Below are 25,649 nucleotides of genomic sequence, written 5' to 3' on the forward strand. Positions count from 1 at the left end.
TCCATTTACCCTCCCCCGGGTTTCCACAGCTGTAGGTGAGCCCTACTCCATCCTCACGACCCACACCATCCTGGAGCGCTCTGCTTGTGCCTCATGGTGGACAACAAGGCCATACTGAACGCCGAACCTACGCTAACCTGAACAGGTTGAAAGTTGGCAGAATTACCAGCCTTCCACTGGGGTACCTGTTGTGAAGACCAATCACATAGGCCACACAGGCTACCTGAACACTCTGTCTCTCCAGATGGATCCCTCTGCGCTTCTGGAGGGAAGGATGGCCAAGCCATGCTGTGGGATCTCAACGAAGGCAAGCACCTTTATACACTTGATGGTGGGGACATCATCAATGCCCTGTGTTTCAGTCCTAACCGATACTGGCTCTGGGCTGCCACGGGCCCCAGCATCAAGATCTGGGACTTGGAAGGCAAGATCATTTAGATGAACTAAAGCAAGAAGTTATCAGTACCAGCAGCAAGGCAGAGCCACCCCAGTGTACCTCTCTGGCCTGGTCTGCTGATGGTCAGACTCTGTTTGCCGGCTACACAGACAACCTGGTGCGTGTGTGGCAGGTGACCATCGGCACCCGCTAGAAATATGGCAGAGCTCTAGGAATAAAACATTGGTTTTCTGACTTAAAAAAAAAAAAAAAAAGTACAGCGAGCTGTGAGCGTGCTGAGCATGGTCATCACTGACGCCCGGGCTCACCTGGACCACAAGTTTGTTATACGCCATGCGTGCCTCTGTTCACTGGTATGTGGGCGAGGGCATCGAGGAACGAGAGTTTTCTGCGGCCCGTGAGGACATGGCTGACCAGGAGGATTATGAGGAGGTTGGTGTGGATTCTGTTGAAGGGGACGGTGAAGAAGGAGAGGAATACTAATCTCTGATCTGTGCTCTGAAGTTAATTTGTACGTAGCAGTGTATATATTCTCATATACAATTACTGACCTATGCTTTAAAACACAACTTTATTACAGACCCAGGCTGTCCATTTCTCTGAAGGGTTTGAATGGAGTATCCCGTCTTAAATGGAAAAAAAAAAAAATCTTTATATTAAAGTATTTCAAGAACACTACTATACTTAAGTGAAATACACAGATCTTTAAAATTAAACTACTCAAAATGATGCCTTTCCTTCAACATCAATACACACACACTGGGTTACATGAGGAATGCCTGCTCTAAACTGCTACTTGGATGAAGAGCAGTACTCTAAACCATGACTTATTTTTTTTTAAGATTTTATTTATTTGAGAGAGAGAGAGCATAAGAGGGGAGAGGGTCAGAGGGAGAAGCAGACTCCCTGCTGAGCCAGGAGCCCGACACGGGACTCGACCCTGGGACTCCGGGATCATGACCTGAGCTGTAGGCAGCTGCTTAACCAACTGAGCCACCCAGGTGCCCCAATCATGACTTCTTTTTAACAGTGATTCCTCTTTTGGACAATTTCTCTTCTAGATTTCTACAGCTAACAGCAAACCACAAAACTAGAGCTGGTTTTTACTATATCACAAGTCTAAGGTAGTAAAATAAGACTGCCAACGCTAGCAAAATAAAGCACAATGCAAAGAGCTAACTTAAAGTTTCTCATGCCAAAAACAGAAGAATGAATCATACGTGATCAAATGAAGAAATTTAGGCTACAAAGCAACCAAGAGACAGAAAAAGTTTAGAAATAAGGGACTCATAACATCTGAAGATCAAGAAGACAGGAAAGCTCCGTGGCCAGGTCCCAACAAGGCACCTTCTACGAGACACGAAATATACCTCTGACCAGATTTCTGCCAGCTTCCTCTTCTTCCTCTTCCAGCTGGTCCTTCCTGCAAATCAATAACATGACCAAGAGGGAAAACCAAGTGGATGAGGAAAAGTGCAGTTGGACTAGCATCCCCGGGACTGAGGCACTCGACACATGTTCTTACTTAATTTTCAAAAGAGCCCTATGGCAGCAGCTGACTCAGCTTTGCAGGAAAAACAGCAACTCACACCAGTTACACACACTAAGTACGTGGCCTTCAGGTCAAATGACCGGTAAGTGGAAGAAGTGGCATCTGACCCGGGTCTCTGCCCTGCACCCTCCGTGACATCGGAGCCCCGGACTGATCTTCCCGCCACGACCTTCCCTCTCACACAGCCATCTCTGCAGGCTGCAGCAAAGCTCCCTTGATAAAACACGCATCAGTCACATATCAAAAACTTATCATACCCCATCACCTAAGATCAAGTTCAAATTCATTCCCTGACATTCAAGGTCCTCCATAATCTAAAAATCTGGCCTATCTCCCATTCCATAATACCAACCCCCCCCACCCCGGCCCCCATTACTCTTTCTCACTAAGACACCATCAGGATCAACGACATTCATGCCCTCTTCTTCCCTCTTTACTGGACCACCCCCCTCCCCATTTTGTTAAGGTTTTCATCCCTCCCTCTTGTGAGTCAGGTGAGGTACCCCATGTCTACCCTAGGGAGTGATCTAGCCTAGGCCAGGGTTTCCCAGTGAGGATACAATTCGTATTTGGGCAAGGGGAGGACGATTCTTCATACTCTTTGAGACCTTCCTGCACATCAGAAGTTTAACATGCCTGCATAATTACAGATGAGGAACCCTAGTCCAGAGTGATTAATGGGCCTGTGGTCAAAGAGCAAGAAAGTGGTGAAGCCAGGCTCTCCATCCAGGGCTGTGAGATGCAACGCCTGGCCTCTCTAGCACCCCCAGGGGCTCCTGGCTCCTACTCAGAAAATCATCTGAGTATCTACTACTAATCACTCCAAAAGAATATGAAAAGGAGAAAGGAAGAGTCATTGTCCTCCAAGGCTAATGGGAGATACGGTGTGATCAAGAGAAAGGACTAGTAAAACAGAGGCGGCACAGTGGGCAGGGAGGGCGGTGCTAGCCGGGAGGGCCCAAAGCAGAGGAAGCAGGGGAGAGGGTGTTCTGAGCTTCAGGGAGGTGGTCTGTATGTTTCATTTTCATATTGAGTATGGTCTTGTACAGCTGTTTGTTTTTTTACAACACTAAAACCATGAGGTCCTCAAGACAGAGACAGACTTTACTTTTTTTATACCCTCTAAGGTAAGCCTAGTTGCTTAAAGTTGCAAATTCTAGTAAGCAAAGAACATAGGCTAAACTGAAACGCCGAGTAAGATTATGTGCCATCACCACCAGGAGAACATTTTTTTTTTCCCATAGGATTAAGTCCACCCTTACTTCTAGGGTAGAAGGAAAGACTACTGCAGAAACTGTAACTATCAAGTTCCCCATACTTGTAAGATGTCTAAATTTAAAGAGCTATACCATTCTTGTTTGTAAAACAGAAAAAAAAATGGTACTGCATTACTTTAGTAAACTACATTCTATTGTTTTTCAGATAATTGCCTAAAACCCATTTTCATTGAAAATGTCACAAAAGCACTTCTGATCATTGTTTAAATCATGACCTGGCCCTACTGAGACAGGGATTTACTCAAGGCAGCTGGTCAAGGTACAAGAGTAAGGAACAAACACTGAATTCAGCATGTCCCATCAATTCTGCTCAAAGCCCACAGGTCCAGGAGAACCACAGTCCAAGCTAAGCAATCAACAATGAGAGGGTCCTGCAGCCTGTAGCCCCTAGGATTACCTTCCCAGATTCGCCCATGCGCTCTGTGCTCTGTGCAAAACATGCTGAAAGTGAAGAATGAAAATACCATCTTATTTTAACTTAAGAATACATAAATATACATTTACCAATCCTGTGATAGAAAGCCAAGGTCTGATTGGAGTTTAACCAACTACAGGTATCACTTGGAGGTCACATCTGATGTAATAAATGACTACATAATCCCATTTTCCCCTAATCCTAAGCATCGGCCCACTGCTGGCACCACCTAAACTGCACAGAAAGGCTTTAAAAGGGCCTTGTCTGCTGAGGATTCTGTTAAGGGCAGTGAGTCGACAAGAGGAAAGCAATACATACATTCTAAAACCTGTGGTATGTGAGCTGTAGACACACCACCTATGGCCAAATTTGCTTTAAATTAACACTGGCAGATTCATACAAATGCCAATCAATAATCATTTTAACCTGGGCGCCTGGGTGGCTCAGTTGGTTAAGCGACTGCCTTCGGCTCAGGTCATGATCCTGGAGTCCCTGGATTGAGTCCCGCATCGGGCTCCCTGCTCTGCAGGGTGCCTGCTTCTCCCTCTGACCCTCCCCCCTCTCATGTGCTCTCTCTCATTCTCTCTCTCTCAAATAAATAAAATCTTTAAAAAAAAAAAAAATAATAATAATAATCATTTTAACCTTCACCTAAGCATCTAGTTAACTAGATGGCAGTCCTTATCTTAATGCATTATCAAGACATTTAAATACAGTGAATTATTAACTTACGAGTATGTTTACAACCCTGCCTACCATCAGACTGCATATTTCAAGATATTAAGGATTTATTCTCAATTTTTACGTATGATAGGAATAATTGTTATGTTTTTAAAAAGTCTTATTTGGGGAGGTATATGTTGCAATATTTTTTTTAAAGATTTTATTTATTTTATTTTTAAAGATTTTTTATTTATTTATTTGACAGAGAGAAAGACAGCAAGAGAGGGAACACAAGCAGGGGGAGTGGGAGAGGGAGAAGCAGGCTTCCCACGGAGCAGGGAGCCCGATGCGGGGCTCAATCCCAGGACCCTGGGATCATGACCTGAGCCGAAGGCAGACACCCAATGACTGAGCCACCCAGGCGCCCCAAGATTTTATTTATTTTAGAAAGAGAGAGAACATGAGCAGAGGGAGAAGAGGGAGAGGGACAAACGGACTCCACACTGAGCGAGGAGCCTGACGCGGTGCTCGATCCCACGACCCTGAGATTATAACCTGAGCAGAAATCAAGAGCTGGACGTTTAACTGACTGAGCCACCCAGGTGCCCCTATACTGAATATTTATCATGAAATAATACATCCGGAATCTGCTTCAAAATAATGAAAGAAGGGGAAAATAGGTGAGGAAGATCTGAGGAAAGAAAACCGTCAGGAGTTGGTAGCTGTTGAGGCTGGTGATGGGTACATACTGAGGGGGTTCACTGTACTATCCTTCTTTTGTCTGTTTGGAATTTTTATAAATCGAAAAGTTAAAATAAAAATACTGCATCATGCCAAACTGCTTAGACATATCTTAAAAATCACAGACATGAAGTTTTAAAGCACAATATGAAATTTCCCTAATATATTTCCTACCCCCCCCAGAAGAAAAATCGCTCACAGAACCAGGAAAAGAATAAAGATTCATTGAATCTCAAAAGCCTAAGCCAGGATGGTGCCACTTCTTCTAAGCTTGTGAGAACATTCTGACCCAATTCTCCGTGTTCTCGTTGGTTTCTCACACTACTGTTCTCAAAATTGCTGAAGCTTCAGAAAGGTTACTGCGTTAGCAAGCGGTGATTCCAGTTAGAGGAAGAATGACGTTGGCTGTAACCGGTTATAAATATTTTTATATCTGTTTAAAATCTTTCAGTCTGGAAATATTTTACTTATTGTCTGGGTGAACACCAGTTAAGCTGATAGGATGATGATTGCCAAACCAACTATCCTATACTCCAAATAAGCAAGTGGGCTGATAGGTGTATGTATTTGCTCTCAGTATAACCAGGAGACATCTGAGAAGTTCTACCAGATAGAATCTAAAATTCACTGTGCTCAAGATTTTTAAATTTCGTTTAAAAGCTATTTTCAACTGACCTGACTGAGGTAGTCTTCATATATAAAAGAATAATTTATCTATTTTTAATTCTGCTGTAGTTAACGTACAGTTATATTAGTTTCATTTACAATACAGTGATTCAACAATTCCATACATTACTCGGTGCTCATCACGAGAAGTGTGCTCTTAAAATATAATTTTTTTTAAAAAAGGATACTCTATCAATCCTTTTATAGCTCTTTCATTGACTGGCTTAAACGTTGCACGGAATTTTCCTAGTGCGACTTTAATTAAATACAATCAATTAAGTTTCAAGAAGAGATAAAATAAGACTTAAGTCCAATAATACGAAAGTGAACAGAGTATTAACTCCCCACGGTTAGCTTTGGCCAATAAAGGCAAGCCCATGTCCTTAAAAAAAAAAAAAGAAAAAAGAAAAAAGCCAGCGGTTTCACACCTCACTCGGAATAAATGTCACAGGCCTCGTGACCCCCACAGGACCCCAGGCCCAGCCAGGGCCCCGCTGCTCTTCCCCAGGTGCTGCTGGGGTGGGGAACAGCGCTCGCACCTTCCTTCAGGCCTTTCCTGGTGGGCCAGCTTCCCAGCGAGGCTCCCCTGGCCGCCCGGCTAGTGCTGGGTGTGCACGCGCGCTCACGGACAGCTTCTCTGCTTCCCAGCTGTAGCTGCCGACTTAGCGCCCTGGTTCCCTGCCATCCCCTCCACCAGAAGGCAAGGTTCACGAGAGCAGGGCCTTTTAGTTCTTTCCTTCAGTGTTGTATTCCCAATGCTCCAACAGTTTCTGGCCCATTGTAGGTATTCAACAATGTACTGAAGGAACAGGGTGACACGGTGACCCACCACGGCGAGGATGTGGCGACAGGTGCCATCTGAGCTCAGGGAGCGGGTCTGCTCAACAGCACAGCCCTTCCAGCAAAGCCAGGGCACGCACTTACTCACACCTCTGTCCTCCACGCCTCTAACGTTTGGCCTCGTTTTTATCTTGTTTTGATGTATGAAAGGTAATTTACCAGAATTAACAAGGCACACCAAGGCCATGGCAAAAGACTCAACCTCAAATTGTCAGACACCCCAATTCGGAAACTTACCCGAAGTTTCGGATAAATATGAAGCAGACAGAAAGGCTGATCGCCTCCACAAGTGTAACATGAAATTAGAAAAATTTGTTTCAGCTCCCTGAATACAGTTAAGGTGGACCCTTGATCTTGGGGTCTAACAGATCTTAGTTTACAGTTTATTGTTATAACAATACAAATAACACCACTGAACCGTAACAACTCTCCTTTGCTATAAGCCAGACACTTGGTAAGCCCTTTGCATGAATTTTTACTTAATTCTTGAGATGATTTGGTAGAGACAGTATTTTTGAAATGTCATTTTTTCATCCCTAGGGTTTTTGTCTTCCTTGTCTTTACTCCCACCTCCCCAAACCCAAATCATCAGTGCCCACTGCCTCGGGAGAGGGACAGGACAGGGCAGAACATAACAGCCTTCCCGGTTGCGGATTCCAAAGCCCTAAGAATAGAGGGAACGCTAGGTCTACACAGAAAACACACCTGTGAGAAATACTGCACATCGCCACCTCCACTCCCAAAGCCTGGGGTAGAGACGGAGAAGTACAGAACCGAGTCTAGAGGCAATGGTGAGCCCGGGGCAGAGCCCCAGTGAAACAGCAAATCGCCGGAGGGGAACAGCTATTAATGCTTTAGGACAGACAGTGTCTGAGCTTTGCAGAGATTTGTGTCCCCTAGAGCATGACAACAGCAGCATGGTTCCCACCCCTTCGGGCACAGCAAGGGCATGTGGAGAGAACCACCCCACTGAGGGAGCGGACTGGAAGAGCAAGCAGTACCTCCACGCTGCGCAGACAGGTGGTGGAGGGCAGGGTGGAGTCCCCCCCGGGCCATGACGTCATAAAGGGATCCCCATCCTCAAATCATACCTAAGCCTAGGCAAGAGGAGGAGAGGTCTGTGAACTCACAGATGACAGTTCTACTTCCCCGGGAGGATAGGGACATAATTTGCTGTAAATTATTAATGGAAAATAAAGTTCTATGTTTTCCCCACCTGGACTGTGGAATTCACATTTGAGTTCATATTATTACTTGCATTTTACAGACGAGGAACCTGAAGCATTAGGTAACTTTCCTATGTAGCTGGATTTGATCTGGATTGGAGCCCACACTCCCAATCTCTGTGCTCTACCACCACCATTGCACTGAAACAAACTTCATGATTATATAAAATCATATTTGTTCATTGAATCTCTAATAGAAAACCCAATAAAATCTCTCTCCTAAATATAAAACTTAAGGTAAAGCAAATACTAATAAGGGAAATGGGCTTTTATGCAATAACTACCTTGAATCATAGAGGGATCTCAACAACCTCAAAATTAATTTTCTAAAGATTTATTTATTTGAGAGACAGAGAGAGAAAGAGAGCACACGTGCACGTGGAGGGGAGGGGGCAGGGGGAGAGGGAGAAGCAGACTCCCCGCTAATCAGGGAGCCCCACGTGGGGCTCGATCCCAGGACGCTGGGATCATGACCTGAGCTGAAGGCGGACGCTTAACCAACTGAGCCACCCAGGTGCCCCTCAAAATTAATTCATACACACATACATCACCCCACAAACAACAGTAATTATACAAAAGTACAATTCATTGATAAGTACATAATGCCAAAAAAGTACCTGAAGTCATTCACATTTTTAAATGTATTCATATTTTATTAATAACACAACTGACATATATTTTTAAAACAGTACTGCAAATGTGAAAAAGACACACAGTCTATGACCATGTTTCATTCCCTGAAAGCTCACCAGCTGGGAATCCCTAATCTGGAATAAACTGGAGGTATTGCAAACCAGGCATATAAAACATTCCAAGCATTTTAATTAAATTGGTAAGCTGGAAATCAAAAGATCTGTTTTAACCATTGCGAGACTATGTCCATGACCATGCGGTTTCAGAAAGAGCCATGCCTGACTCTCTGCATGGCACGTGTTGTTTACGGATTCCTAAAAGTGGCTTAGTGTGATCAGTCTCAGATAAAATTTTAGATCACAACCAGGAGACTGGAAACATCTGCTTTCTGTGAAATGTCCTTTCTGTCCTGGAAGGGTAGTCACTAATGAAGAGCTCTTTACAAGAGACTTCGAACTGAGTATGTGTCCTCATTTATCTGACGCTGCCCGCTAATGTCCTCAAGGAGACAAACGATCCTCCTCTGCATTATGACTAATGTATGTCTGAGTATTTAACACTTTTATTTTTACGTGAACTTTTCAAACTGCGGTCTCTTTACTGCCATAAATTCATTTTTACTCTTAAGTTCCCAATGAAAGTGAATGCAGGAAAATGGAGGGTCTCATTTCTGACTCCAGATACTGTGCCGTAACTGTACATGGCATATACTTCTATAGCAGCAACTGTAACATTTAAAGACACTGAAGTGTTTTCCCCATTAGACTATAAATCTTCAAGAGTAGAAAAATATACATGCATTCTGCACTTACAGTATTTCTAAGTTCTGGGTAAAGGCCGATGAATGAAAAAAAAAAACAAACCCATGCATTTGACTTTTGGTGGCATACTTAACACTTCCCATACATATCCCTTGGTATTTATGTATAATAATATTCTAATGTTAACATTAGACAGTGAAAATTAAATGTATTCCTTCCATAACTAATAGTATATACTGTTTATGGATCCAACAAATAGACTTTGAATGGCATAAATGCCAACAAAGATTTTAAAATATCTGCACCGTTCTTATTTAGACACGTGTTAATTCTCAGAGATACTACAGCCAAGTTATGGGATCACAGACAGGCTCTCAATCACAAAGCTATCTTCCAAAGCACACCTTTGCCTTCATGCACGGGTCCAAACCAATCAATTATTCAAGGTAGACTTTTCTAGTTCAGGGATTACACTCATCCTTTTCTCTCGCTTTAATAAATACTTTAACAAAATTTTACTTCTTTAAGGCTTTTAAGGGGGCCTCAGAGGAAACCTGGATAGTTTCTCAATAGAAAATAGGAAAACTGAATCTGATGCAATTCAAATCACCAAAATAGGCACACACTACAAATAAGATTTTTTAAAAACTTAGATTTATGCAAATATCATAGATTATATGAATTATAAAATAATTAAAAAACAGGATTCCTTTACCTAGTAATCCCCCCTAGTGAATTAGAAATTGTTATCATTATACACATACTACACAAAGCAAATAAATGAAGGCTGATTACTGTAAACTCTAATGATATACACAATTGTATGGCCTGTTTTCTGGCTAACTAAAAGCAAGAGGAGGGGCACCTGGGTGGCTCAGTCATTAAGTGTCTGCCTTCGGCTTGGGTCATGATGCCAGGGTCCTGGGATCGATCCCCGCATCGGGCTCCCTGCTCAGAGGGGAGCCTGCTTCTCCCTCTCCCACTCCCACTGCTTGTGTTCCCTCTCTTGCACTCTCTGTCAAATAAATAAATAAAATCTTAAAAGCAACAGGAAAAGTTAATTATCAGCCACAGCCACCTCGCTACCATAATCATCAGAGACCCATTTGCATACAATACAAACGACCCACAAGTTGACAAGAAACCAGCATTTCCTTGAGAATACCAATCTTTTGATTTTCAGCATCACATGAACCCAGTTAGAAAAGTCACTGAAACACAAGAAACCACACTCACTGCTCACAGGCATGCTACTGTGCCCCCCCCCCATTCTAGAGCCCACAGATTTTCAGGATGAACCTAGAACTCGGGTTCTGATTCTCCTTTTTCCATCTTCCACAGAGTGGTTCTCAAAGTGTGGTCCCAAACCAGCAACATCAGCGTCACCTGGGAACTGGGAGAAACGCACGTTCTGAGCCCCGCCTCCTGAATCCGAAACTCTGGGGCTGGAGCCCAGCAATCTGAGATTTAACAAGCTCTCTGGATGGGGGGCTGCGGCGCAGCTGGGGTACCAGAGCTCTACCGTCAGTGCCTAAAGTCTCGGAAACACGATCATAGCTCATCAAATATCCACGCACTTTAGTAAGAGTCCAATTTCTCCCTCAGAAGGAAGCTTATTACCACTGCCATAATCTTTCTTTACAGCAGAGATTGCTAATGAGTCAAAGAGGGGAGTCTAAGGAAAACTACCACTTGCATTTTAGAGATCTGTTACTTTCATAGTACAAACTATAAAAACAGAATGAGATGTTTTGAATTATCAGAAAGAGGAATGGTTTTCAAAATATTACAGATAGAGCAGTCAATACTAGAAGTAGTTTAAGTATCAGAATTTTATACATAATCTCCATATTCTTTGGTATCATCTTGGCTTTAAATGATTAAGATAAATCAATATAAGGTAACTACAAATCTCAGTAATCTAGAAGCTATTGGGTTTTCTAGGTTGGGGAGGTGGTTTGAGGACATTGAATGTGCTTTACTAACTGGGCAGGGCAATCACAAGACAAAGTCTGACACATCAACAGAAAGGCTGTAAAATCTTAAATTCAACTCTCGACTCCAAAATCTTATGAAGGCAGGGAACGTAAGGAAGTGATGAAAACCCAGTCCTGCCCATTGAGGGCTAGAGGCCCTGCTTCCTTCAAGCTCCTGAGGGAAAGGGCACAGTCAGGCAGGTTAAAATTACAAAAGTATTTATAAAGCACCAATTTTTAGTAACTTCAGGTTCAGTGCTGGTTTTCAGTAAGTTTTTAGTTGTTTTTTTATTTATTTATTTATTTATTTGAGAGAGAGAGAATGAGAGAGAGCAAGCACATGAGAGGGGGGAGGGTCAGAGGGAGAAGCAGACTCCCTGCCGAGCAGGGAGCCCGATGCGGGACTCGATCCAGGGACTCCAGGATCATGACCTGAGCCGAAGGCAGTCGCTTAACCAACTGAGCCACCCAGGTGCCCCAATTTTTAGTTATTTTTAAAAATTAAAAAACATACTTTCTCTCCTTTGGAAGAAGAAAACATGGTGCTTAGGGAAGTAAAATAAAATTTTAAGTTTCCATTTGTAATCCTGCATGCATCAGCATTTTTCTATTGAAGTGCCACTTACTATTTAAAAGCATTAATTAAAAACACTTTTTTCATCTTAGTATAATTCAAAGCAAATTAACAGAAGGTGGGTAAGTTTGGGAACCTGCGTTCAGGGCCCGGTTAATGACAATAAGGAAACATGGGAAAGAACTTGTTTTCTTCCTCATTACAAAAGCAACAAATATTCATTACTCAAAATCTTGAGAATTCAAAACAGGCTAAAAGATGAAACACAAGCTCCTGGGCGCAGCCACCATGAGATAGACAAATCATATTAACACATAGATCTACATTTTCAAGCCCTCTTCTGTGAATTTGCGTTAGAAAATACATTTAAACTGACGTTTAACTGGTACATTTCAAACAGCTCCTTAATTTTTGACTGTCAACTCCCTTAGGCAAGGATCCAGATCTTATCATCCTCCCAGCACAAGAGAGGCACAGAGAAGCTGAAGTATCTGCTCAACTGGGTAGCCTGGTTCCTACAAGACAGTCTGGTCTTGCAGACTGCCAAGATGTGTTATAGACGTATCTTTTAAAGTGACTGATGTGACAGAATAAGGGCAAAACTTCACTCCGTGAATTTAAGAAAAAACCAGACGTTTCAAGACTCAGCTCCTTAGAAAGCCCTGTGGGCTTGAGAAGCAGCACCAGGAGCCCCCACCGTGCCCAGCAGAAAGCCAACACTCCAGGAGCTACAACTCTGGGAAGTGCTCTCTGAGGCTAGGACGAGGCCTTTTATGCCGACATCCCAAGTGCAGCAGAGGGCCTGGCACTGAGCTCATTCGGAGTTCAAAGGAAGGAGGCCGGGAATGATGACGGGTAACAGCTCCCAGATAAATGGTGCATTTTTCACCTTCCTTAACTTACCCCTAAAGTTTGGAAGTCTCTTTGACGTCAAGAACCACCACCAACAGGTGATTTTGCCTCCTGCCTCTGCAGGTAATGATACTGTATGACTCCATTTTCAGAGACTAAAAATAGCTTAGAAGAATTGAGTCATACTGAGTAACATCCTCAAGCACTGTATTTACAATATCTAAAAATGAATAAGTAGGGCTAAATCCATCATGTGCTTTTAATAGTCAACAAGGGGAGTGGGGAAGAAAAGAAACCCCAATTGGAAAGTGAAATATGCCCACCACAGTCTGTTATTTTGATCACTTGACTTAAGGTTTGGTTTCCACTAAAATGTGTAACTACTTTGTTTTTTACCTTTTTCCCTCCAAAGAAGAGACTGACTCTATGTGTGCACATATTCCCTTCCCTCACTTTATAGTCTGTTATAAAGAATGCTATGGGGGCGCCTGGGTGGCTCAGTCGTTAAGCGTCTGCCTTCGGCTCAGGTCATGATCCCAGCGTCCTGGGATCGAGCCCCACATCGGGCTCTCTGCTCCGCGGGAAGCCTGCTTCTCCTTCTCCCACTCCCCCTGCTTGTGTTCCCTCTCTCGCTGTGTCTCTCTCTGTCAAATAAATAAATAAAATCTTTAAAAAAAAAAAAAAAAAGAATGCTATGACTTGGGGCGCCTGGGTGGCTCAGATGGTTAAGTGTCTGCCTTCGGCTCAGGTCATGGTCCCAGGGTCCTGGGATCAAGCCCCACATCGGGCTCCCTGCTCAGCGGGGAACCTGCTTCTCCCTCTCCCTCTGCCACTCCCCCTGCTTGTCCTCTCTCTCTCTCATATCAAATAAATAAATAAAATCTTAAAAAAAAAAAAAAGGATGCTATGACTTGGGAGGGCGCCTGGATGGCTCAGTCTGTTAAGCACCTGACTCTTGATTTCAGCTCAGGTCATGATCTCAGGGTCGTGAGATCGAGCCCCACGATGGGCTCCACACTAATTGGGAGCCTGCTTGAGGACTCCCTCTCCCTCCACTTCCCCCACTTAATGCACATGCATGTGCTCTCTGTCTCTCTAAAATAAATAAATCTTTAAAAAAAAGCTCTGACTTGGATTTTGTTCCAGCACACATGGCAGGCCAATACCCTGAACCACCCACCACCAGACTAAACACTAAAGTGCCGAATACTAAAAGCAAAAGACACACACATAAACACCTTTTAAAACACATTGCTGAGTCAGCACAAAAGGAAAGTCTCTAGAGAGGTCACAGAGGCATCCAGAGCAGAAACCCTGGGAGAAAAATATGTGCTGAGACAGGATTCCACTGCAGGAGTCTCCTGCAGACCCTGAGTTTGAGAGCCCAGAGACCCTGAGTTCGAGTCTGTATGCCACAGGCAGTCCTGGGGGAGATAGGAGAGCGAGATTCCTGTGTTAAGCTAGACACTAGCAGCCCAAAGGGACTTCAGTATAAGGGGAAAAGAGGAAATCTGTCATTCCAAAGTGGGCAGCAAGGAAACTTGTTTTATCATCGACCCAAGTAGAGAAATAAGGGAAATTTCCCCTGACATCTGAGGTATTTCTGCTACCAGAACGGATGGAAGAACACTGAGCCAGGAATTAAAGTGGCCACAAGAATGTAGTGTCCCCAGGAGACCGGCATAAGCAAAGACAAATTCCCTCTGGAAGACTGTAACTTCAATCTGGTTATCAAAATTCCCTCAGATGAAGTTCCAAGGAAAATGAGCAATTCACAGGAAAAACACACACACACAAACATACAAAACACACAAGAAAACAAGGCACCATGAGTAAGAGTGAGCAGAAACAGATGGCTGAGTTAGACTTCAGATACCAGAACAGACACAAACTATAAATGTTTAATATGCTTAACAGAAGCTTAAACATATGAGCAAAGAGTGGGACTATAAAGAATGACCAAGCAGATTTGAAAGAGAACCAAATATAATTTCTAAAAACAGAATATAATTGAAATAAAAGTAATGGATAAAAGAGCAGATGGGGCCCAAAGAAAGAGTAGTGAACCGAAGGTAAGAGCCAAAGAAATGATCCAGAATGCAGTACAAAGAGAAAGAACATGGCGGGCTGAAAGTAAGAAGTTAGAGGTCTTCTGGACCCTGTCACGCTAATTCGAGTTCCAGAGAGAGAGAAGGGGGAAGAGGCCTGTTCACAAAATAATCACTTCTGGGAATTCTCTACAACTGCACTCCCCACCATGGCAGCCATTAGCCAGGAGTGGCTATTTAAGTTAAAATTCAAAACACAGTTCCTCAGTCAACTAACCACATTTCAAATTCTCATTAGCCACACGTGGCAGGCAGCTGCCAAATGGGACTGCACAGATGCAGAACATTTCCATGGCCACGGAAAGTTCCACTAACTGCACTATTTTAGAACGACTGAAATTCCCATCCTCAGACCCAACATACCCTATAAAGTTCACGCGATGTCAATACCATCCACACATGGATGGACTGAGGTAAGACTACACAGTAGGAAGGCTACCCAGAAGGTCTTAAAAACAGGCAGAGAGGAGTCAGGCGACATCTTACAGGAACAACATCAGACCACTAACTTCTTAGGAGTAACTCTGAGAGCCCATAGAAGACAGGGGAACACCACTTCCAAATATGCTGAGAGAAAACACTGTCAACCTAGAAACCTACCTTTCAAGCATAAGGCAAAATACATTTTCACAAACAAAATATTTACCAACAACAAATCTTCCCCAATGGAAATTCCAAAGAATTCATTTTAAGCAGAAGGAAAGTCATCCCAGAAAGGAGGACTGGAATGTAAACAGGAATAGTAAGCAAAGATACGGTAAAATTTGATTAAATCTAAATAAACATTAGCTGTATAAAAAATAAAAAGAATGTCTAATTTTTGGTGGAAAAGACAGAATTACAATACTGGGCAGTAACTGACCATACTGGGGCACATGATTGGAGTTAAATATCTTAAGGCCTTTTTGTAATTCAGTAGGAGGGTAATGATAGTGAGTAACTTCGGACTTTAATTTAGATATGGGAACATACATGCTTATGGTAACCACTGGAAAAAAAATTGACATACAGGACAAACCTTCCAAACAGTTGGGGAGGGATCAGGTAAAATAAGAGGAAGAGGGAAAAAAAATCCCCAGTCAGTCCATAAGATGGTAGCCAGAAATCCAAACACATCAGTAAACACAAATAAAAGCAGACAAAACTCTCTAGTCACGAAGATCACCAGACTAGATAAAAAGGTAAAATTCAGCTATAGGCTTTTATATACCCGGCAAATATTTACCAAAAGAAAGCTAGAGAAACCACATTAACTTTAGACAAAATTGTCCTTAGGAAAAAACACACTGGAGATAAAGAGCGTCCCTTCATACTGGTAAAAAGTTCAATTCACCTGGAAGATGACACTAATTCTAAACTTAATTTTTTTTTAAAAGATTTTATCTATTTGAAAGAGAGAGCACGAGGGGGGTGGGGGGGCCGCAGTGGGAGAGGGAGAGGGAGAAGCAGGCTCCCCACTGAGCAGGGAGTCTGATGCAGGACTCCATCCCAGGACCCCGGGATCATGACCTGAGCCCAAGGCAGACTCTTAATTGAGCCATCCAGTCACCCTAGCGCCCTAATTTTAGAGAAGTTTTTTTAAAACACCATTTTAATTAACATCTCCATCAAGTAGACAAAAGATCAGCTATATACAACGGATCAAGTAGAGTTTGTAATGATACAGATGTGAACAACATAATTACTAAATTCAATCTAATGGTCATACACAGAACACACACATCGATTAGGGGATATACATATTCTTTTTTACAAACAGGTGGCACATTTATGAAGCGGACTATAGGAGAGGTACAAAGTTAGCCTCAACAAATTTTCAGGTATAGTATGACTATCAGATTCCCTTTCACAATGCAATTAAGTTAGAAATCATTAACAAAAAGATAAATAGGAACACCCTATACTTTTGGAAATCAAACACACTTCTAACAACCATGGGTTAAAGTCTCAGAAGTATGAGGTTTGTTCCAAGTACCTGAAAACATAAGAACCAACTTCTCACTAGTAAAACTGAATTGCTAGATATAAAAAAGATTTCTAGTACCTAAACTGTAGATGTGTATTTTCCATTGTGCATGTATACTTAAAAAGGAAAAGTTTACTAAAACACACAATTAGGGGTGCCTGGGTGGCTCAGTCAGTTAAGCGTCTGCCTTCGGCTTAGGTCATGATCTCAAGGTCCTGGGATTGAGCCCCATATCAGGCTCCCTGCTCAGTGGGGAGCCTCCCCCCCTCTCTCCCCCCATGCCTGCCGCTCTGCCTACTTGTGCTCACTCTCTCTGTGTGTCAAATAAAGAAAAAAAAAATCTTTTAAATAAAAGTGCACAATTCAAAGAATGACAGTTTACAGTTGGAGGAAGTTTTCCTAGCAGTCACTACTCTCCCTGGAATATCTTTCGCACTTTCAAACTGGACAGCAAGGAACCCAGGCAAGAAAATTCAACATTCATTCATGTAGTAAGTTTATCAAGAGCCTCGCCTCTGCCACTCCCATAGGATTCAAAGGTGAGCAGACACACACAGTCCCAGCCTCCTGGGGCTGAGAGCATCCTATAGGACACAGCCACTACACCCCAAAACATATAAAATGGCAGCCGGACATACAATGTGACCCTGTAACAAAGGTGGGGGGGGGATCAGGAAAAGCTTTCCGGAGGAAGGGATGCTTTGAGCTGAAACATAATGTGTTTAAAAAAAAAGGGGGGGGGGGCATCTGGAGGGAAGAGGCAAGAGAAAAGCATTCCAGAAAAGAACAGAACAGTATAGGCGAAGTTGAAAAGGTTTAGGTGGGCAATCAAAGTAAAATTATAATTTTCAGATGGTCAATACAAAAACAGGGGGCAGCAGAAAACTTTGCAAAAAATTTCTGCTTTCTCAACTATTCCTTTCTCAATAAGAACGTAGTTGATCTTTCTATCAGTATTTGGGGGGAGGGGGGCTATACAAATACTGTCCAGATATTCTATTTATTAAGACATTAAAACTTACTTTTACACAAAATTGAATAGTTAGCATTTTCTATACTGTTTTTAAAAAAATGATCAAATCCAACATTAATCCTTAAGGCTTAACGTTGGATTTGAATAGAAAGAATAGGAAGATATTTCTATTCTTTCACTCAAAGAGGTTTTTGCTAGGAGAGACTACAAAATATGCTTTCTACTGTTCTCACTAATGTATATCATGGAACAGTCCTGAGCAATTCACTCATTTCCTACCAGTATTTTCAATACTCCACACCCACTCAATTTAACCAAGCACTACCACAAATATTTTACTTTAGATGCTGCAGACAGGAAAGAAAAAAAAAAAAGTGCATCCGGGACTCCCAGAATCTTGTTAAAATAATTACTCCTAAAAGTGACTATGTAAGCACAAAAGGAACCAACTTAGTTACCAAAGGTTAACTCTGACATGGAAATTACAGCTAAATTATATAGCTATGGATAAACTTCCATTAACTATTTTCATGCTCCTTTTGATATATGTGGGCAAAAAAAAAAAAATTATTTCCTAAGACTTAATAAATAAAACTTAATTTACTCCTAAATCCACCATAGGATTGTGATAAAATTCAACCTTCTGAGGTTTCTAGTAGAAGCCAAGACTTTACAGGCATATTAGCCCTTCACTGTATTTGTTAAGGGAGGTAAGATTGGAGTCAGAATAATGTACCTACTACAGTACTTAAGAAGGTAATACCTGAGAATTATCCAAAATTTAAGACAACCATTATTCTCAAATTTAAAAGAAACTTTTAAAAGAAAGACTACAGAAAAAAAAAAAAAAGAATAATGTACCTACTTACAACTGAATTCAGCATCCTCCTGAGCAGCGATTAGAAACAAAGAAGATAATCCCTTTAAATGTGCAGGTACTGATTGACTTTCTTTGGCAGGGAAGAATTGCCCAATTAAAGTTTTTCTTCTAAAAGATAATTTCTTTCCATTGTGAACATAGCAGATTTTTTTTTTTTAATCACGACAGTTCAAAGATAACTGCATTTTCGAAAAAATACATCAGAGCAATACATAAGAAAATTAGTTCTGAAAAGAACTGAGGCCATTCTCTGGTAAATTCAAAGGAAAACTCAACACCACCTAACCCAGCCAGTACTGTTGTTTATTTTTCATCTCTTGAGGCTTGCAGCAAGAGCCTGAGTGCCATGGAAGTCTGAAATTTCATAAAAAGTTAGAAGTTATTACTGAGTGTGTCCTCACCACCTACCCCATTAAAGGGAGAAAAGGAAAAACTCCAAACCACTCAGATGTCAGCAAAGGCAGGGGTGTGGTTGCAGGGGGTTGGAAAAGAAGGACAACTTTCCTCCCTGGTAATAATAAAAAAAATGAGACTGGTTTGACACAAGGATCACCAAGAAGTAGATCAGAAAACGGAGTTAGGGTCCTCTTTTAACAAGTGCTTCTTTGCTCTTCCTTTCTTTTTTTAAATTGGAAGTGGCTCGTCATCATGTGAACATGGAGATGAATACCTTGTGGAAGAGTGATTAAAAAGGAGACAGACAGACAGACTTGGAATCACGGGAATTTGCCTCCAGAGTAGCGTAGGTAATAAGGTAGGAAGTGCTTACACGTGCTTTAAGGCTTGGTTTAGTGAGGACACATGCAAAAAGGATCACTGTCCTTTTCAACTTTACAGAAAAACTAAGTTCAGTTTTAACTATCCAATAAAGTTTTCATTATGTAAACCTGCACTAGTTGCTAACCTGATTGAAAAGAGGGTACAGGTAACATGCATCAGCAGATCAGAGGGCAAAACACCACAACACTGACCTCCACTGAACACGCATCTACCACAAACAGCTTTTAAGGTTGCCAAGATGAGTGCAAAATAGGACCTGTAATTGGTCATTTCTGGAATGTTTGGCAACAAACCTCAAAATCAAATTTCCTTAGAAATCCTTGGCTTGAGTTTTGTTTTTAAAAAGATCAACACAAAATTATGTATGTTAAAAAGGTACCAAGTTCTACCACATCTAATAAAACCAAGGAAGAGCATAGCCATTAATGTATTAACAAGCAGGTAATTATTTCAGTAACAGCAGACGACAGGTTCCCTGGAGGAAAATCTCCATTTTTAAAAAATAAACACTGCACCTAAGCAGACTCAGAGCACAAATTATAACAGCTGAAATGACATCAGACAATCTGATCTTTCAAAGGGATTTCAAACTGTATATCCTTTCCTACATTATCCTTGATCCAAAAACACCAAAACCCAACAACAAAAAATAAGGTTTTCGCCAACCCAAAAGCTCAGAGATTTCAAACATAAATATGGAAGAGGGTGCCGATGCTGTATTAAGGTGACATCACAAAAACTATTTGCAAAAGTCAAGCCATTCCTCAAACCACATCACCAGCTCCAGGAAGGGTCTCCTACCGGGAGTCCTCAGTGATTGTGACTTTCCCAGTTACTTTGCATGACGAACTAAAGAAAACGCCCCAGGAAAGGCGGCGGGGGAGGGTGGCTCCTGCACGCTCAGGTAGCAAAGGGTGACCGCTAATGCCACGAACAATACCCTAAAATAAGCAAACCACCACTCCGGGCCAATTACCATGCTCCAGTCAAAGTTCCACCACGTAATTCGGGCCTGGGCCTTTTTTTCAAGCAAACTCGTTACTGAAAGCACAGTCATTTCCCTCTGTATTTTATTCACGCTGGAAATACCATTCAAACCGAAAAGGTAGCAAAACAAAAGGTAAAAAAAAAACAACACAAGAAAAAATGAAGGAAGTGGAGGCGCGGGGCGTTCAATATGCGTTTTCCCTCAAGCGGGAGCCCTGGCTCGCGGGCCGTCATTGGAAATGCCCGGTGCTCTCCGGAGGGGCTCGGGCCCCCCAAAACCGGCCGGCGCGGCTGGGGTCCCACCCTCCGGCGGAGGGAGGGGCGCTCCCCGCGGCGGCGGCGGGCAGCGGCCGCCACTCCGGGCAGGAGCCGGGTATGCCGGGGGCCGGGCGGCTCCCCCCCGAGCGAGCTCCGGGGCTGCGGGAACTTTCCCCCGCTCCGGCCCGGCCGCAGCCCACGCTCAGACGCAAACTTTGCAGACGGCGCCGCTGGCGTCCGGGGTCCCGCCCGAGACCCTCCCGCGCCGCGAGCCGAGCCCCCGAGCCCCCGAACCCCGCGTGACCGGCCCGGAGGGCTCTGGCTGGGCCGCGCCGCCGCCGCCGCCGCCGCCCGCGCCCCCGGCCCCGACCCTGCGGGCTCCGCCGCGGGCCCGAGCGGCCGACCGGGCCTGCGCCGCGCGCCCCTCACCTTGGTGGCCATGGCGGGCGGCTCCCCCGGCCCGGGACGGCCGGCTCCTCTCCGGCGCCGCGGCTGTCGGCCCGAGGCGGGCGGGCGGGCGGCGGCGGCTACGGCTGGGCCCCGGCGCGGCGGCAGCGGCGGCGGCTCCGCCTCGGCCCCGAGTCTCGGCGCTCAGGCCCCGCCGCTGGGCGCTCGGCGACTCCAGCCGCCGCCCGCTCCTCCAGTTCCTGAAACTCCCCGGCTGCGCGGCTCCCGCCCCTGCCGGCCGAGCCTCCCATTTACCGCGGCGTGCGCGGCGCGGCCGGCGGAAGCGCGCCCGGTGCCCTCGGCCGGCCCGGCCTCCTCTCCCACTTTCCGCCCCCGCCCCGAGCCTCCGCCCCGGCCCGCGCCGCCGCCGCCGCCGCCGCCCGGCGCCCTTTGTTCCAGCGCCGGCCGCGTCCCGGGAGGCGGCCGGGCCGGGGTCGGCGCCCCGCGTGGCTGCCCGCGGGAAAACTTCAAGGGGTGTGAGGATTCTCTTGGGTCCCCCCCGCGCCTGAAGGACCGGCCCGACTGTCTCCCGCAGCCCGCGCCGTAGGCGGCGGCTGAAGTTTCTTGTGCCCGGTACACCGGGTTCGGTAATAACTGTGCGCCCCCGTGGCAGGGCCTGAGTCTCCCGCGGGGATCTCTGCTCGGCTGGGGATTGCTGTTGGGCCGGTTGTGCTCTCGGCTGAGTAAAATAAGTGCTAAATAAACAGCCAGAACGGAGGGGAGCAATGGCTTCCCGATCCCACCGGCCCTGGGGAGAGAGCAAGATGGAGTCACTCATGTCAAGTAGTGAGCTAATCAGGAAGGGGGCCGAGGGCCCCGCAGCTGAGACCAGCTATCACCCAAACCAGCACAGACTGGCCGCACCAAGGACTGATAACCAGTGAGGCCACAGAACCTGGGAGAACCAGGGGCTGATAATCACTGGAACCAGAAGAGGCCTGCAAAGGCCCAGGACTGATTAAACTCCTTTAAGAAGGGAGGACCTGTGCAGCGAACTGTCAGACCCTCCAGACGCTGACCTCCCCCGCCGGACCCCGTTGGAAAGGCAGCTGCCCCTGAGGGCTCTGCCTGCTTGCTCTCTGAACAGAAAGAGCTCCTCCACGGCCTGAACGTATTAAGCAGTGAGCATGGAGGCCTGACCCGGACCAGACCGAGTCCTCTCAATGGTGCCCAGGAACTGACTTTGCTTATGGTTTGTTAACTTACCTTTATGGTATGTTGTTTGCTGTGAGACTTTGTATTATATCTTGTCTTGTGTGGCGTGTATGAAGCCCCGTTAAACGCATAGTGAAATGTCATTGGGTTTGGAATCCTGAGCCTGCTTTACAATCATGTTAACCTTGCTTTATGATCGAATAAACACAACCGTGTTTAGACACAACTTGTGGAAAGACACAACTCGTGTACGAGTCTTTATAGCGTGCTCGCAAAAGCTGGCTTAGTCCGCAGGATTCTGTCACTGACTCACTACTTGCTTTTAGAAAATTTGGAAGAATTGGGGGGGGGAACACAAAACCCTCCTTGAGTCTTGCTGGAATTGACTACAGAAGAATTAAAAACAATTAAGTTGGGGGATGAATTTGTGTGAATATAGACTTTCCACGTGTCTTGCTTGGGGTGAGATCCTAAGCTGTTGGCACAGGCCGGCCAAAAGGAGACCAGCTCTATGCAGGGAGTAGTTGGCAGTAGAAGCCGGTGGTCTGGCTTACCCCTTTGCAAGCCCGGCACAAGGTAGAACTAGCTAAAGCTGAAACCAAGGGAGACCACCTCAGAAAGGCACAGGGAAGCTTACGAAAAATTAAACCATTCAGGAACACTGCATAAATGCATGTCACTGGGGGCCAAAATAATCCATAACCTAAAGGAAAGATATAAACAAAAATTGTGTAAAAACCTATATACGTATCATAGGAAAGGTGTAAGTGGGAAATGGAATTCTATATAGTCAAGAAACTATAACAGCTGCTAGAATATAAGAAAGGAAGAAAAATGTGGGCACTAGGCAAACACCTAAAAATGAGGGTGGAAAGGTCCAGAAGTCAGACATCATACGTTGCTTAGAAGACCTGTGGTACCCCACAGAACTAGAAGTCAGAAGGAGGCTCAGAACTAGGACCCCAGGAGATGTAATCATGGATCTGAAGGATCCTAAAAATATAAAACTGTTAGTGTCCCCAGCTTCCCCTGCAGAGGTTCCCATCTTACCAATGAAAACCACATTGCAGCTAGACCAGGACGAATAAAAAAGGCAAGGAGCTAGCTAACAGAATAATAAGGAAGGCCAAATCAATGAATAATTTAAAGGACAAACCGCTCTTGGGACCACAGGACCCCCGTCCTGAGGACCCAGAAGACTATGATAACTCCACCGTGGGGGGATGATTATCAAAGCGGACCTATTATTAGAAGGAAAAGAGTGATAGATCATAATCATAGGCAAGGACAACCCAAAGAAGTAGTGGCAGTTAGTGAATATACTCGTGCTGAACTTCAGAAGATCAGGACGAATTTCTGTCAAGGACATATCTGATGTAGACTGTTTACTCCATGTATGGGATAGTGGAGCAAACACGATAGCACTATTGGGTACAGAGATACATCAGTATCTTCTTTAGCCGAAAACCCCTCATCAAACCATTCAATTATGGCAGTACATAGAAAGGACACATAGGTACAAATGCACTATTCAAACGGTTCACAGAAAGAAATCCCAGGGTTACTTGGCAAGAAATAAAAACATTGCAGGGATGCATCATGTGTAAACAAATGATAGACAGATATGGGTACACTGCACCAATAGACACATACAAACCCACTACATTTAATTTTAGAATACAAATAGATTTCATAGGACTGCTAAAATCACAGTTATCAACAGAAGCATGCCACCACCAGGGGATACATATACATAGCATTAAGGGTAGCCATGGCTGCATTGAGGTCCTCAGCCCATGCAATCATAAGAGCTCTAGAATCATGGGCAGCTCACTTTGGAGCACCAATAACAATAGAAAGTGACCAGAGAACTCACTTTACAGCCACCTCCGTTAAAAAACCCTGTGATCTATGGAACTTAGAATGAAATTATCATCAAGCCTATAACCCTACAGCTGCTGGATGTATAGAAAGATTTAATGGATTATTAAAAAGAGAATGACAATTGGTAGAAAGACAAGGCCCTGGATGTGGCTCGCTTTACAGATTACAAAAAGATAATCCTCATAAGATCTTAAACACTTCTGCCCCAGATATAGGAAAGAGGGAGGTACCTGTGCAGCGAACTGTCAGACCCTCCAGGTCTGACCCACCCAAACTTCCATATAAGGTAGCAACAAAACTGAGGGACAATTCTGTCTCCTTACAGGATATTGTGCTCACAGACATGGAAACACTTATTGGACTTCAGGGGCCAAAGGGTAGCTACAACTTAAGAAAATCCCAAACTTTTCCCCCATGGGCATACATTAAGAATAATTTGAGGAGGCGGTGGGGCGCCTGGGTGGCTCCGTCGGTTTAGGGTCCAACTCTTGATTTTGACTCAGGTCATGATCTCAGGGTCCTGAGATGGAGCCCTTCCTCAGGTTCCACGCTGGGTATAGAGCTTGCTTAAGATTCTCTCTCTCCCTCTGCCCCTCCCCCGACGCAGGCTCTCTCGGGAAAAAAAAAAGAAAAAAAGAATAATTGGAGGAAAACTGCATACGAACTAGGATCATACTATGCCTATGGCATTATACTTTGGCTAATAACTAGCATGCTCATATGGACATTATATTATACAAACATGCCAGGCACGTGTAAAATACAACATTCCTCCTATTATAGATTAGAAAACTGCCATACACTGCATCCAGTCCGTGCGTCCCTGTTCACTGGTACAGCACTTGTGCCCTTGGCATTATAAGACAAGAGATACACATGCACACCAACTGCAGCATCAATTAGGATACAAATATGCAGTGTTGATCTAGTTTCCTGGCAACGAGGCTGCTAGGGAAAATATTTTTAATAATTACCAATAGTGTCCTGATTTTTGGTCTTACTGAACTAACTGGATACTTCATCTGTCGCCGCCCAGACATTGCCACAGTGGTAACAGGACCCAACTATTGTGCAGAAACCTAGTTAACTACACAATCTGCCTAATTAACAAAGCGTTACAAGAATAAGATTTTCCACAATAGAGAGATGCACCAAATACCAGACTCCACCATACCAGACTCCCCAGAATCTCCTGACGGTGATCTAGACTCGGCACAAATAACTTGGGAAGACAGTCCAGAAATTACCCCGCGTTGGAAGCATCCTGGGAAGATCTCTCAGATCTCTGGGAGGACCCGTTAGATGATGACACTTAGCCACAGCAGGTACGTGCTGATTGGTTTGAGTGCCAAGATGTGCTGACTCCCATGAGGCATGCGAATTTTAATGATTGCTTCTTGACTGAACTAGCAGTAGCATTAGGAACTTCACAAGGACTAGTGGAGGTCACAGACATAGGTCACTTAATTGATATTTGTTGGCTTTTAACACACTATTGTCAACATATACAAGGGCTGATTAATCAGAGAGATAATAGAGGACATTATTTTAGGCTGGAAACATACCCACATGTACCACATGATTGCCAAGATTTGGTGGCTGGGTTTATGTATCTTAATCATAAATATGGCCACTATC

General features: G+C 44.2%; 1 protein-coding gene across 3 annotated transcripts in view; it reads right to left on the reverse strand.

The window, feature by feature from the left end:
* Positions 1-21,294, reverse strand: part of SNX9 (sorting nexin 9) — a 106,948-nt gene extending 85,654 nt beyond the window's left edge. For 2 of the 3 annotated variants that reach the window (XM_078054518.1, XM_078054517.1), the window contains exon 1: positions 20,955-21,293. In XM_078054518.1, coding sequence (XP_077910644.1) covers positions 20,955-20,966 — 12 coding nt within the window. In that variant the 5' untranslated portion in view covers positions 20,967-21,293. Of the gene's footprint in view, positions 1-20,954 lie in introns of all 3 variants that reach the window. The other variant, XM_078054519.1, reaches the window with a different exon arrangement.
* Between the last annotated feature and the right edge of the window lie 4,355 nt (positions 21,295-25,649).

This window comes from Halichoerus grypus, chromosome 9, assembly GCF_964656455.1.
Source record: "Halichoerus grypus chromosome 9, mHalGry1.hap1.1, whole genome shotgun sequence".
Taxonomy (NCBI): Eukaryota; Metazoa; Chordata; class Mammalia; order Carnivora; family Phocidae; genus Halichoerus; species Halichoerus grypus.